Below are 14,564 nucleotides of genomic sequence, written 5' to 3' on the forward strand. Positions count from 1 at the left end.
TAGAGGTTGCCAAAACTGCTTTAAAATGAATGTTGGGAAATGCGGCATTTACTGGTGTAATTTGATCGCGTAATTTGATTTCTTGCATAATTTGTACATCCCTAATTTATTATTCAGATTAATAATAATAATAATAAAAAAAACATATTTTGCGCACTAGACAGACTTGGGAAGGTCAATGCGGCCTTGTCGCCATGTGTGGCTGCAAAAGGTGAGTGGCAAGGGGGCAAATTGCGCATTGTTTATCCGGCTTCCACGCATCGGAATTTTAAACTACCGAGCTGGTTGCTGTTTGGTTTACTGTTAGTCAGCCGAGCTGCACTCAAGGGCATGTTTTGTTTTATCACCCGATATCTCCGTTTGCCTCCGACTGCTGGCTTCACAATTGTGTCGTTGCAAGTTTATTGCTTTAAGCTGTGCATGTGCCATCATGCCATCCTGCGGAGAACTAGTATATAATCTGAGGCAGGGCAGCAGGGAGTATGCATCTTATATTTGAGGCCAACTTTTTTTTTCGGCCAGCGACGGGTGTGAGTTGGAGAGGTTCAACTTGGTAGAGTTTTTTGCGTAATTTTCACGTAATTTGCGCTCACATTTCTTAAAACCTTAACTCTTGCCTTACTGTGCCATAGGCCATGGGTCATATATGACCATAAAGTTTTTTGCTATTCGCTAGAGGAAAGCTGGTGGCTCTGAACTTCATCCACCATGGATTCCCGAGGCATGCCAGGAAAACAGCACTTCAGATTGACATCTGGTGGCCGGTTGACTGTGCTACAGATTGGGATCTTTTTGGGTGTTCAGTTCGTTTTCACTGCTGTAGTTTTCACTGATGTTTTGTGTGCTTTGTGGTGGTGTAGTTATCCAGCTGCACACGCAGTTAATTTGAGATCCGATGGATCCGAAGGTGCTCAAAGTGTGCTGAGCACAGTGTCTGGTGCTTGCGAGACCTGAAGCTGGTTTGCCCCACTGCTTGGAGCCATTTATGCAGCAAGCTGGCTTTGTTCAGCAGAAGCCCGTGCTGCCTATGCATTGAAAGGCGAAAGAAGGGAACAAAGTTTTTTGGGAATTGAGAACTCTGCGGTCTGCTGCTGCGACCACTGTGCACATTTCTCGTAGGAGTCTCAGAGACGCTTATCTTTTATGAGCGCAAGGTACTTCGACAAGCGCAGTTTATGTTAACCGTACTTGCCGGGATCGCATTTGTTTCATTTCGAAGACTGGCGGTAGCCGTGCATTGCAGGCAGGAACGACTTCAACTTCATGAATTAATTCGCGCAAATACTCGTATGTTGCACTGGCTGTCACTTACTTGTGGTAGGACAGGTTTCCGCTTCTTAATTCATGTTTTTCTTGGCAAAATCTGTAAGTGCTAGAATGTAGCATAAGCTATTTTCTAGCACTTCTTGTAAGTCCTAGGAGGTGGCAGCACCTCCCAGTTAGCATGTCATCGGTATGCCGTGAAATTTCAAACGCAAGGTTGGAACCGTTCCTGTAGGGCAAAAAACCCTGTGGGGCTGAAATCCGCCACCGTACATGAACAGCAAAAACCATGAAATGATATAAGTAATAATGCACTAAATACTCTCTTCTTCCTGCAGAACATCTTAAAATAATGGTCAGAGAGGCCAATGGCAAGATGTTAGTGATAATTATATTTATTCACAATATTGCTGTGCTTTAAAATCGGCTGCTTCATAGTGCACCTCTAAACACGGTGCACAGTTGCTCTAAATCGCAGTCTTACAGTTTGTTAAGTGGTTCAAATTTAGTAAACATAGAGAGGGGATATATGAAAACAAAGAAGATACAACAAACTTGCAGCCTTGTGTACGTCGTGCCTTGTGACCTTGTATGTACTCAGCAGCCGTGGTATTCGGCTGCTGAGCCCAAGGTTGCAGGATCAAATATCGGTTGCAGCGGCCACATTTTGATGCAGGAGAAATGCAGAAATGTCTATGAGCCGTACAATGCCAGTGCATGTTAAAGAACTCTAGGCGGTCAAAATTAATCCAGAGCCCTCCACTACAGCCTCTGTCATAGCCCATGTGCAGCTTTGGGACGTTAAACCGCACGTACCTTTTGTGCCGGAGTCGTGAGAGAAAAGTAAATTCATAGCATCAATGTATAAGAAGGGCAGTGTTAGACCTGAGTAATTATAAACCAATGAACTTACTCGATTACTTAGAAAACATTTAGTAAAATAATTGACGATATAATCTGGGCAATGCTAGACTTTAGTCTCCAACTCTGAGTCTACCAAGGGAATGACTTGGTTTTAGGAACAACAGACCATATTCATTCTATTAACCAGGTTGTAGTAGTAGTAGTGGCTTTATTGATACGTTTCGTATGGAAGGTAAAAGAATGTTTGCTGCCCTGGCATCTGCCATCGCGGCTGGAAGCACCTGAGCTGGGGCAGCGGAAATAAAGGATAGCAGGCAGTGTGTAGAAGTGCAAGGAAAGGGGTGAGGGGATAGTAGAAAGGACAGGGGAAGGGGTACACTGTCAATAAATCTATTTACATATCTACATGATAAATATAAATATATACACAGGTCACAGGCGCGTGAAGATCTGGTAGGTCACACTACAATCACACGCGCACGACACAAAGCACAAAACAGCTGGAGTGGGGGCGTTCAGTCACTATACGTAACTACCTGGCGGAGAACAGGCGGGACGTCAAGCCCGTCTGTTCGAGGAATGCACAGAGGCTCACCATTGTTTGCTCACGGGTGCGCGCACTGCCCTGCGGCCACAATAGCGTTGTGATGGAGTCTGGGAGAATGCCCAGCGCCCTGTAGGCCGCAAGCATGTCTCGACGGGCATCAGCGAACGCGGTGCAGCGAAGAACCAAGTGTTCTAGAGTTTTGGCCGCACCCCATCCACAACACACTGCACTCGTCGCGAACCCGTGATGCACCCGTCGTTCCGCGGGCCACACGCATCGAATTCGCAAATGAAGGATCATTGCGCGCTGCGCCCACGTGAGCGGGCGACAGCTGTTGATGTAGCAAATGTGCTCGCCTCCTGCGATGCGGGGATCGGGGTGAGTGTGCTGGCATGCCACGTGAATGTGGCCAGAGGATACAGCAAACCCAGTGGCACCTTCAGCCTGCTCTAACCTAACCTTGCGCCATTGTGCCCCTTCCCACTTGCCCCGAAATTTCAGGTTGTAGGGGAACCTGCAGAATATAACGAGGCTCTATATATAGCTGTCCAGATATAGCTGTCCTAGGCATTATGTAACCAGCTTGTGAAAGAACCATACAAAATATGCTAGAAAATAGCTGCGTTAACTGCATACCAACCATAGTCCTTCAAGGAGTGATAAATTGGCAATCAGAAATGGTGTCTGGCAGGAGACGCGGTATCTCCATTGTTATTTCCTGCATGTTTGCAAGAAATATTCAGGAGGTTGGATTGGGAAAAACTATGCATAAAAGATAGTGATAAACACCTCGGCAACTCTGATTTGCTCACGAAAAATTGGGGGGAGGGGGTGAAGTGCAGCTCATAGTAGAGGACATTAACAAGCATAGATTTAAAAGGTATAATGAAGAAAACTAAGTCTGGCGAGTGAACGGTTGTTTACCATAGGCAGTGAAGGAAGGCATCTATCTATAGTTCATCTCACAGGTTCCTTGCAGCACTGTGGAAGCTAGGCACCTCAGCCAATTGGGAGTGCGTCAGATGTATGCCGCAGCACCTTGTTGTCTATTTGTCGTCTGCTCGCAGCACATGCAGATGTAGTTGAAAAAAGGTGTAAATTGACGCTGTCTACTTACTAAACACTGAAGAAAAATTAGGTAATTTTAAAATAGTGTATGCACGCTTACATACTCTAAATGCAAGCATTTTGTGTGATGTTGCGCTATTTGTCACTTTTGCTACGGAGACTCGATGACTGCAGCCTAGTGGCACCATCTGGTTCTTTGAACAGAAACCATTTTTGTCAACAAACTGACATTCAGGGTGTTTAGTGACCTCGTAAGCTTGGAACTGTCAGGGAAATTTTGTGTACCTGGAAAAAATAGGACAATTATCAAGGATACCGTCAAAAAAGTCTCCAAGTCGTGAAAACAGGCTGGCTGAAATTGACGTTATGGTCTTCCGTGAATTTTGATAGTACTGTTTATGCCCAGCACACACTCCGTTCAGACTGACTTCGTATCTGTTTGCTTCTGGCATTTACAAAGCGAGGCATTTTGTCAGTTTCAGCTTTTTTTCTTGTCTATGATGTGAGCACTGTATGTGCAGCCGAACCCACTTATAATGGCTGCAGTTATAACGAATGCTCGCTTATTACGAATGAGGGCGGTGTTACCGTCCCGAAATGTATTGGGGCAATGGCGCTGCATCTCAGATGCAATGAACGACTGTTGCCCCACAACTCTGTTCGAGCGAATGAGGGGGCGTTGTAAACTCGGGTTGAAAACCCCCATTTTTGGCAGGAGAAGAGGGCGACGAACGTCTCAAAGTTTTCATGACGCCCTTCGATTTTGTAAGGACAGAACACGGCGACAGAAATAATCAATAAAAATGCTGCATGTATGGAATGCTGATGGTTACCAGATGCAGCTGTCATAAATGCAGACTTTGAAAGGTTACATCTATGGCTTGTGGCAAGTGCATGCATTAAGCTTCTCGTTACGCATCCTTCTGTACATGAGCTTGAAAGGCAGCGAATGGCGGCTGCTACTTGTCATCGGGAAGACTCGTGAGTCGCAGTGCTGCGAATGCTATGTTCTCTTATGTGCTACAGGCACGACTCAAAGGCTTGGTTGATGCGCAACTTTTCTTTTAATTCAACGAGTATGCTTCAAGGCGTAAGTTTAGGCAGAGTATGGGAATGACAGGAGACTTGTTCGCCAAGTGCCTTGATGAGACTGACCGTGGCATGGCGAAGGAGGTACTGCTCATGTTCGACAATTACACGGCGCACCACGTGCTGCTTTCCCTAAAAGCTGTGACTAACCTCTTTGCCATCGATGCAACGGGCTAGAACAGCCACTTGACATGGGCATAATACACAGGCTCAAGGTATCCTATCGGTGGCACGTCACCAGCACATGCTGATAGCAATTGACAGACCAGGTGCCGACAGTACAGTTTGTATTTCTTTGTTCACCGCCGCAAAACAAGGTCGCGTGGATGGAAATGACTGCGGAGTGCATCAAGAATTGTTTCCAATAAGGCAGGGTGCAGACATGGATGTCTTACGCGTGAAAATTTGTGGCAGTGCATTGTCGATGCACAGCTGGCCTGACCAGCTTCCGGCGTGGGTGAGCTCACTAAAAGAGCTTTTCACTGTAAAAGTCTACTGATCAGATTAGTGATAGCGGAGAAATCTGTGGGGAAAGTGCGGCAACGTTAATACGGAAAGATGGTGTGTATTAGAGAGACAATTAATACAGAAGACAAGTAAATGATTTGCAAATGGGGATGCAAAAGAAAGAAAAGCATAGCAGATGATTGCAGGTAGTTGGTTGGTGAGATGAAATTGGGAAATTTCCTGCATAGGACGTTGGGCTACTGGTGCAGGACAGGGCTTACTAGAGGTTAATAGGAGAGGGCGTTGTCGTGTAGTGGATGTGCTCCAACTATTAAAGGGACACTGAGGAGAGCACTATTAATATTTTTTTTATAGTAAAATCCGATAGTTCGGCATGTCATGGCTTTGTTGCCACTTGGCCGGCAGCGAAAGATGCATTTATTTCGAAGAAATTTGGATTCGAAGTTGAAAAAGTTTTTCCCGCCGCTCTGATTCAAACTTGGGATTCGTCTATGACGACACAGGACTAAGAGACGTGAAACATGACGTGCACATGACGTAACGCAGACTCCGTGATTTCTGGCGGCCAGCAGTGCGGCCTAGCAGCAGCTGAAAAGAAAGCTACCGCCGGCCGCACGTTGAAGGCATCTATCGGCTATTGCGGCCGTCGCTACAGTCGCTTCGATTACGTTTGCACTGGCGTTTTGCCATCGTTACGATGGAGCTCGTTCTCGAAGTCGTCAACGAAGTTCTCGCAAATAGACACCTTTAGCATACCGTGTACCTTGTTACCGCTAGCGGAATACCGGGAGCCCGCCTACCGCCGGAAAACAGGCGCTGATTTGTCCCGATGCTTCAGGAGCGCGCGTAGCAGCCGGGCACGTGGCGCCATGTGGCGACGTCAAGGAGATTTGCGCATGCATTGGCTGCGCCTCAGTGATGCATGGTTTCTCGGTTCCTGGTGTTGCTAGAACCATTCGTTCTAGCAACACTGTTTTGTCCTATGATCTCATCACGCTTGTACTTGCGAGTTTGGCTTGTGGCAGCGATACCTGTATTTTGGTTCTTGCTCTTTTCTACGTTACAAGAGCTTTGTTGTCAGTATGAGTGGCGTTTTTGTAATCAGGAGCTGGTATTCTGTTGATACAAGCCAACTTCAATTTCTCCTCAGTGTCCGTTTAATGATGATGACAGACTTTAGAAAGCCATGCAAACTTTTCGTCATAGTTGTTGGCTGCACTTGTGGTATGTGTAATTTTAACCAACTCGCCTGTTTCATATTTTATTGAAGTATGTACTGTTGGTTTTATTTCAAGATTACTGGAATGTAAACAGTTTTAGTTCTGGGAGATGAATTAAGTGGGGGAGATTAATAATACAGTTCAAATTTAGTGGTGTAATGGCTGCTCTTTGCTAGTGAAGACAAACCACTGCTATTCTTTGTAGATGATTTCGTGTTTATGTTCGAATTCTTCCGTTTGGGTTCCATTTGCCATGTGTACTATGTTGTTTTTGCTTGCAGATGATCAAAAGCAGCTTCTTAGAGTAACAGAAAAGTAATGACGTCACTTCTTCATTGTGACTATGACACTGCTGTTGCTTGCTGTTGGCACATCCATGCCTGGTTTGAACACATGACTTGTCAGTATAGATGTAGTTATAACCTCACAGTTCTTGCAAGTTAGATGACTCTTGCAGTTGCTTTAGTCTAATACTGTCAATACTACAGTGTGCCAAAAATATGCGAACCACTTTGTAATTTGCCCAAGTTATTTCTGGGCCTCACTCTTAGCCTTCTGGGCAACTATCACTATTTGGAGTAGTAAAATGTGGTAAGGGTGACTTTTTTGCTATCTTGAGATCCACAGCTCCAGGAGTGCCTCAGAAGGGCCAAAGCAGGGCCTTGAAAGAACTAGGGCTTGTCTAGAAAATTGGGCTCTTTTGACAAATGCGCATCATTTTATTAACCCTTAAGGGCCTCCCTGTCGGGGCATTGCATAAGGGGAAGGTGAATAAACAATAGATACAAATCAAAGGTCAACATAGTTGAACACATGGTATCGGTAATCTTCTGCAGACCTGATCATTCAGAAACAAATCCAGTGCAAAGGACGGAGACACAGAACAGGAACACAGGACGACGCTGGTCCTGTTCCTGTTCTGTGTCTCCGTCCCTTGCGCTGGTATTCTTTCCACAATCAAGTACCGACTCGCCTAGCTATCCACTGTACCAATCAGTCACTTGTCTAGAGTGGTCGACTGGGTATTCCAAACTGCCAAGGGTGTGGATTCAGCATGTCATTGTAGCCAATCGGGATACAAGCCTGCATGATTTGCAAGTTGCAAGCGGCGATGTTGAATCACTGCATGTGTGCTGCCATTGAGCTTGGACATCGCTCACAAGCCTGTTGTGTATCGCGAGCACTGCAGCTGCGATGCACAATGGGCTCATGCGATGCAATACCTCTGCAAACAAGCATGCATGCTATATGTATCTTGTGAGCTTTCGCCAAAACCTGGTGTATCGTTGAACTGTTATCTAGACTGCCGCAAACCTCTCAGGCTACAGACACACACCGCACAATTCTACTAAAAAATCCTGCTTTCCGCTCACAACACACCAGTGGAACTGTTAGCCTCCACTGACTGTCGAATCTGTATGAAAAAATCTGTGCAGAACTGTTACTGCAGCACATGTAACCCTCGTCTGCTTGGGCAGTGCTGCTGCTTGCAGTATTTGTAAATAAATAATAAAAGAATAATTCGGTGTGTGTTCATAACAATCTCAACGTGCTAATCATGCAGGCCTGCATCTTGATGATTTACGAATGCATGGCTCATCCACGCTCTTGGCCAACTGATCTCAAACACAGGGGCTACCACCGCCACACTGTGTCACACACAGTTCAGAGCAGCCTGTCGACCACTCTAGACAAGTGTGGTCAGGACTGAACGTTCATTTTGCTACTGTTCTGGAAATAATGCATGCACTATTTTCAGATAGTATTGTGCATTTGTCCCTGGAATGCAGGAAAAATCGAGCCAAGCACCACCCACGCACACCGAACCGATACCTGAAGTACAGCAGAAGGTCATGGGACGCCCAGATTCGTATCTGGCGCAGGCAGTTGCATATCTGGGACCCTCCGAAAGAGGTGGAGGCAAGTGATGAGCTGTTGGACAACAGCAGGTATGTGTTGCTTTTTCACCTCTTCCTGTTTTCCGATTTAAAATGCTTGAGTAATTGCAAACCTTTGCAGTGATGGCTTTTTGTTGTAGTTGACCCTACGTAATACTTTGCAGTCACTTGAATACATTGCATCTCCCTCTGTTGTTTGCCACCGCAAGCTCAAATTTAAGGCATTTCTTTCTTCAAGGCGAAGACTGCTCGCGCACTGCCATAGTGGCTCAGTGGTTATGGTGCTAGGCTGCTGACCCGAAGGACGCGGGTTCAATCCCGGCCGCGGCGGTCGCATTTCGATGGAAGCGAAATGCTAGAGGCCCATGTACTGTGCAGTGTTAATGCACGTTAAAGAACCCCAGGTGGTTGAAATTTTTAGAACCCTCCACTACAGTGTCCTTCATGGCTTGAGTCGCTTCGGGACCAGTTAACCAAACCAAACCGAAGACTGCTTGCAAGTTATACACTCTATTAAGTCTTTTTGCAGTCTCGTCATTGCCATTTTCTATGAATTTTGCTAACACCACGCATTGCTAATATCGTGGGAAACAATGTGGCTGCCAAAAAAAAAAATTTTTTTTTTTTTGCAATCTAACGCAGCTCCAGTAAACCTTACAGCAGTAAGCTACTGCCTGGTTATGCTTACGGTCTTGAGAAAAAAAATGAGGTACTGTGGTAATTATATCTCAAAACACAAGCCAGCAGTTTAACAGAAGGTGAAAACATAAGGGATTGGTCAACTGTTGCTTGATCGTCTTTTTTTTTTTTCAGAAATATTTAGGGAAATACTTCACTCGTCCAATGAAGAATTATGCATATGCTGTAAAGTAAATTATGCTTGGAGCACAAAGGAAATGCTTTTCATATTTGACATTGTCGGCCTGATGCAGTTTCTGATGCTTGGAATAATCTCTTCAGCTATTTGTGCCAGCATACCTGATTATACGCATTAATTTGTTAAGAAATTCATCGTTAATATTATATGGGCTATTGATGTAGCATATCGGTCAAAAAATTGGTATGTATCATACCGGATGTGAGGAGCTGGCATAAAACTTGCACTCGTTGAATCTGCATTCCTTGCCTCTCGCGTCCACTTCAGCTCACTTTCAGCACTTGTCATTTCGGCCGAAGCCATTGCTGGCGGCGCCTACAATCTGTATGGGATATGTGGAGTCAACGTAGAAAATAAAAATCAGAGTTTGTCCCTTGCATTTAAAGTGCTTTAGATAAGGAGTAGAGAACATGCTTACGCCCCATGTCTGCATGCTGTTTTCTAATTAAGTAAATCATATTGCCGGCAACCAATTGGCTTTGACATAGCAATCAAGAACGATGGTTTACAGCTGCCAATAAAAAGTTTAGCACCGTCATACGGCTAATGCGGCCAGGTAGGTACGGGAACGGTGCCAACGGCATTGCATCATCATATTGGTCCTATGGCTGTCTGGCAGTGCTAAACTTTATAGTAAAGGCAGCTGTGGATTCCACATTAAAAATAAAAATTATAGAATGTCAATCGATGACCTTATACACTGCCGATGCTTAATTCTGTGTTCTCATCTTCTGAACACGGCACCCTTTTTTTTCTTTTTGCAACGAAACCTACATGCAGCTGCATGGCATCTGTTGGCAATTTTAATTAAAAATTTTTTTTTGTTGTTAATTTCAAGGCCTTCAACTGGGATCACTCTGCACATTTCTCATAGGAGTCTCTGAGATGCTTATTTTTCAGAAGCGCAAAGTACTTCGACAAGCGCCACTTATGTTAACCATACTCGTCAAGGATGCATGCAACTTGCATGCAGATGCGACTTCCTTTTCATAAATTCAAAAGAATAGTCATGTGTTTCACTTGTCACCATGAGCACGGCAGTATTTTAAACAAAGTATAGGTATCTCCTTTAACACAAGACATTGTAGCCCTTTGTTTGGCACATCATAGCCTTGGGTGTCGCCTCGCATCCTGTTTCCTTTTGTGGGCTACGAAGACACTCAACAACCAAGTGAAATTGCACCACAAGGTCGAGCAAAAAAGAAAAGCAGGAGTGCTTTAGAAATACAGCTGAAGCAAGAAGAAAAGGAAAGAAAAGTCAAATTTGTCCAGATTCTGAGAAAAACCTGCGCGCACCAACACAGACAAGGAAGAGTACAGTAGCGACAAAATAGTCTGACGCCAGATGGAGCCACGTCTCACTAGTAGTTAAATTTGGTGCGAATTTCAAATCCCCGCAGAAAATACATACACAGCTTTCAGAGCCTGTAAAACTCAAATACTGGGTTGATATGGATGAACACTGCAGCTTAAAAATCAAGAAAGATGGAGGAAATTTTGATATTTGTGTAGTTTTTGACGAGATGACATGACAGACGGAAATATCTGAAAGCACAATTTTTTGGGATATTTACTTCTGATTTGTAAAAAAATGAAGCTCGAAAATAAAATGTCTGCAACATTTCCACATTTTCGCTATTCACTAACGGAGAAAGCGCTGCCACAAACCTCATGAAAATTGAACCATGCTATAGATTCTAAAAGTTTGCGTGTATTTCTTATGGATACTGCCACTGATGAACCTCTTAAGCACACACACAAAAAAAAGATGATTTCGGTGTTTAGCTATATTTAGCGACATGAAGAGAGAGCCCTCTCTCACCGTGGACAAACTCTGTGCTCGTGTACACCTACCTGCATTTCTGCTCACTTATTGCAGTTTACATAAGCAGGTTTTATTTAGGACATTTTGATTGTAAAACGTTTCCTTGCAATATTTTTTTGTGAAAATTAATATTTCTGCAGTCAGTTATGTTTTAGGGCTACCACTAGTCAAGCCAAGTAAGAAACTTTGTCTTTCCGGCATTCCCGCGGTGGATAAACTGTTCTTTAATAAACTCTCGTGTACAGTGGTGCCAGCGTTCCCTGTAGATAATATTCAAAAAATGTCTCCACCCTCCACGACGGTGGTGGAACGAATTGGTTTCAGTTGTATATGATTGAAACGAGTTAGGTCTATAGAAACTGTTGATTAACTGTTGGCTCCCAACTGAAGTGACAGCTCGAAGTGGGCCACAGGCAAGCGTGCATGACACATAAACCACAGGAACACTAAAAGCCTGAAAAGTTGACACAAAACCAGTGTGTTCAATATATGTCCACTAAACCACTTCTTTCTTCAGTATTTTATACACCATTCATCAGGCTTCTCCTGAAGCCAGTGGCGCTGGTCCATTGATTGAATTGATAGTATTTAATCACGACTGTAGAGATGTTGGAAATATGAAAACAATTCAGCAGATTAAGCTGCTAATATCTGCTTTCCAAGAACCTCACTGTTGCGCTGTTCTGTGATTGTACAGAGCAAAGCAATATGCAGATCTGTCGTGGAAATCATTGGCTTCCAAATAGGCTTTCCAATTGGAGGAACCAATTGGGCTACCCAACTAGATTCATGAGCCCCACTTGCTGGCCTATTGAATCCATTTGATTATTGGAGGGCCCATTTAGACCCCCCCCCTTTTTTTTGCCTGGGTGGCATTGAAAACTAGCATGCTTTTCCCTATTTGGCTGTACGTGTAGCCACTGCCTTAGCTCACTTGGTAGAGCACGTTATGCGGCATGCAGAGGTTATGGGTTGGTATCTTCCTGGTGGCATGTGGTTGTCTTTTCTCTATGTTCTGTTAAATTATCTTTCACTTTAAAAAATAAACTACTGATATCCCAGTGATTAATGATACAGTGAAGAAATATACGCTTCTGCTTTCTCTCTCTTTGTGTGGGTGTGGGGGAGGGGTATTCACATGACGTTGTGGGTGCCATTTTGGCATTCAACGCCCAGCTTCGGCGTTGCAAGCTGGAGGAGGGGGACACCAAAATGGTGACCACTGTGGCTTCAGTGCATATCTGCGACAAGTCGCACCCTTCCTGCAAGCGGCATTCCCCCCCCCCAAAAAAAAAAAATGCACATAAGTCGCGCCGGTGTTTAAGGCTCACCTGTTCCTTCGGTATGTGCTATAAAAACTGGATGAGGATTTCTTTGTTGGAGAGTGACGAAAATACATGCATGTGTTAGCTGCTGTGTGCAGACAACCCTCGAGCTCTGAAAAGCATGCCTTCTCCCACTGCCTTCCTTTTTTGTTGTCTTTTTACCTACCGGAGCACTCGTGCAGGTTTGTGCTCACATCGAACTGTCTCTCTGCTGCCCGGTTCCAGTTTTCACACATATTCAATGGCATGCAACTTCAATTTTGCATCGTATCTTCTTTGCCTCTCAGATGGTGTCATGTTGAGCTGGAACAACGCATGACGTGTACAGTATGCGACGCAGAAATTAACTTTTGAGGATGTGATTGGACTGGATGCGGCGGCAGCACGAAGCTCACGCTCCTGCCACATTCGGATCAATTGTTGCAAGAATGGGATTCTATTCGTAGAATAACATATTGAAAGTACACTTCTAGCACAGCGTGATCTGCATTCCACTACCTTGAAGAGCTTCCACACATGCACAGGTGGCCCCAAGGAGCACACACCTGCCACTGCACAGGTGCAGCTGGGTCACAGTGGAAGTGGATCACCGTAGCAGATCACGCTCTGCTAAAATCCTTTAATAACTCTATTCTTTTTCTCATTTACATGTTGGTTTTTGTTTCAAACATAATTACTGGGAACGGCAAAAGATGGCGCGCGGTGGTGTCATTTCTTGTCATACATAGGTCACGTCAATTGGTATATGTCTGCTCCAAACGCTCCTTTCCTGTGCCAAAAGGCACTTTTGGTGCTTCAAAAGCTGCTCCAAAATGACTTCAGCCAATCACATCATTGTGCTTTTTTTTTTGCCACTGCTCTGACTGCCCATTGAGATGCAGCTGCACGAAATGGCCATTTCTGTACCTTGTTGCAAAAGGTCACTTTGCCCCCTGTGTTATACCTCTGGTTGCTTCAAAGCAATGTCCTATATGGTCATTCCTCGTCACACGATGTATGAATGAGTTTTGTAGACCTAATCGGTCTGTAACAAATGCTCAGAACACTGCAATGGTTTCACAAAACTGAAGAAATCTTAGAAGCTTATGTGGTGCCAGTACTGTGCCTGCCTTTCTATTTCTTTTCTTTGCTTATTTTTGACACTTGAAAATAACAGAATTGTTAGTTTTCATCAAGATCACTAATCATGTGGAATTTGGTGCTTGATTGCATTAGGTGACATGCAACTCTATCATGAGCACCATCTATTGGAGCCAGTCCTATAACACTTGTTAAAACCATTGTGGAGTGAAAGTGGCTTGCCTGTCATTTTGGCTTGACATTTTGTCCATCTGCTTGTGTGTTAATGCAGTAATTTCGTGAAGCTTTCACTGTTTCTTTACATTTGCAGCCTTGATCTGGATGACGCTGATATCCTTCTTGATGAAGATGTCAAAGCTCTTCTTGATGATGTCAAACCTCTTCTTGATGAAAGCACTGAAGCCCTTTCTGAAGTGGACTCCTCTACCAAGCCACTGGAAGAAGTAACCAAAAAACTGGACTTCGAATAAGATCTTTAGTCAGAGTGTATTGTGTTTGTGTTATATGTACGAATGTCGGGTGCGGATTGGTTGACATTGCCACTGCATCATTTCATTTTTTTTGTATGCACTGAAATGTGCCTTTGTGTATAAAAACAAGCTATCGGGCTGGTCAGATACACCTGATAGTGCAGTTACTTTGGAGTGTTGCACTTGCCTAAATCTATATGGCATGAGCAAGTCTATGTGGTACTATATGTTCTTCCATTTTAATAAAAACCTGTCTTTGATATGAGCCATGTTTCTTCAATACTACTGTTCAATTCTAGTAGCTCATTTGACCACTACACATAGCTAGTACAATGCGAACTAGGATCTTTAGACGTTGTAAAGGCACCCGCAGAAGAGGCCACTGTAGAAGCAGCACAACATTCACTACTTTGAAAGGCCAGGTAGCCTAAAGGCACACACTTTCACAAAGTAGCACGGAAGCGCACAGTTTTGATGGTAGCATTGAACATTTAGGGCAGTCTTGGCTTCATTGCCTGCTGGTGTAGTAGTGCGTGCTTCCTGTATTAATTGCTGTGGAGCATACTTCAC

General features: G+C 44.3%; 1 protein-coding gene across 3 annotated transcripts in view; it reads left to right on the forward strand.

Moving 5' to 3' along the window:
• Positions 1–14,259, forward strand: part of Slbp (Stem-loop binding protein) — a 31,017-nt gene extending 16,758 nt beyond the window's left edge. For all 3 annotated transcript variants that reach the window (XM_089578443.1, XM_089578442.1, XM_089578441.1), the window contains exons 5-6: positions 8,310–8,468; positions 13,835–14,259. In XM_089578443.1, coding sequence (XP_089434569.1) covers positions 8,310–8,468; positions 13,835–13,994 — 319 coding nt within the window. In that variant the 3' untranslated portion in view covers positions 13,995–14,259. The remainder of the gene's footprint in view (positions 1–8,309; positions 8,469–13,834) is intronic.
• The last annotated feature ends 305 nt before the right edge of the window (positions 14,260–14,564 follow it).

The sequence above is a fragment of the Amblyomma mixtum genome, chromosome 3 (genome assembly GCF_055824585.1).
Source record: "Amblyomma mixtum isolate Tamu chromosome 3, ASM5582458v1, whole genome shotgun sequence".
NCBI classification, from domain to species: Eukaryota; Metazoa; Arthropoda; class Arachnida; order Ixodida; family Ixodidae; genus Amblyomma; species Amblyomma mixtum.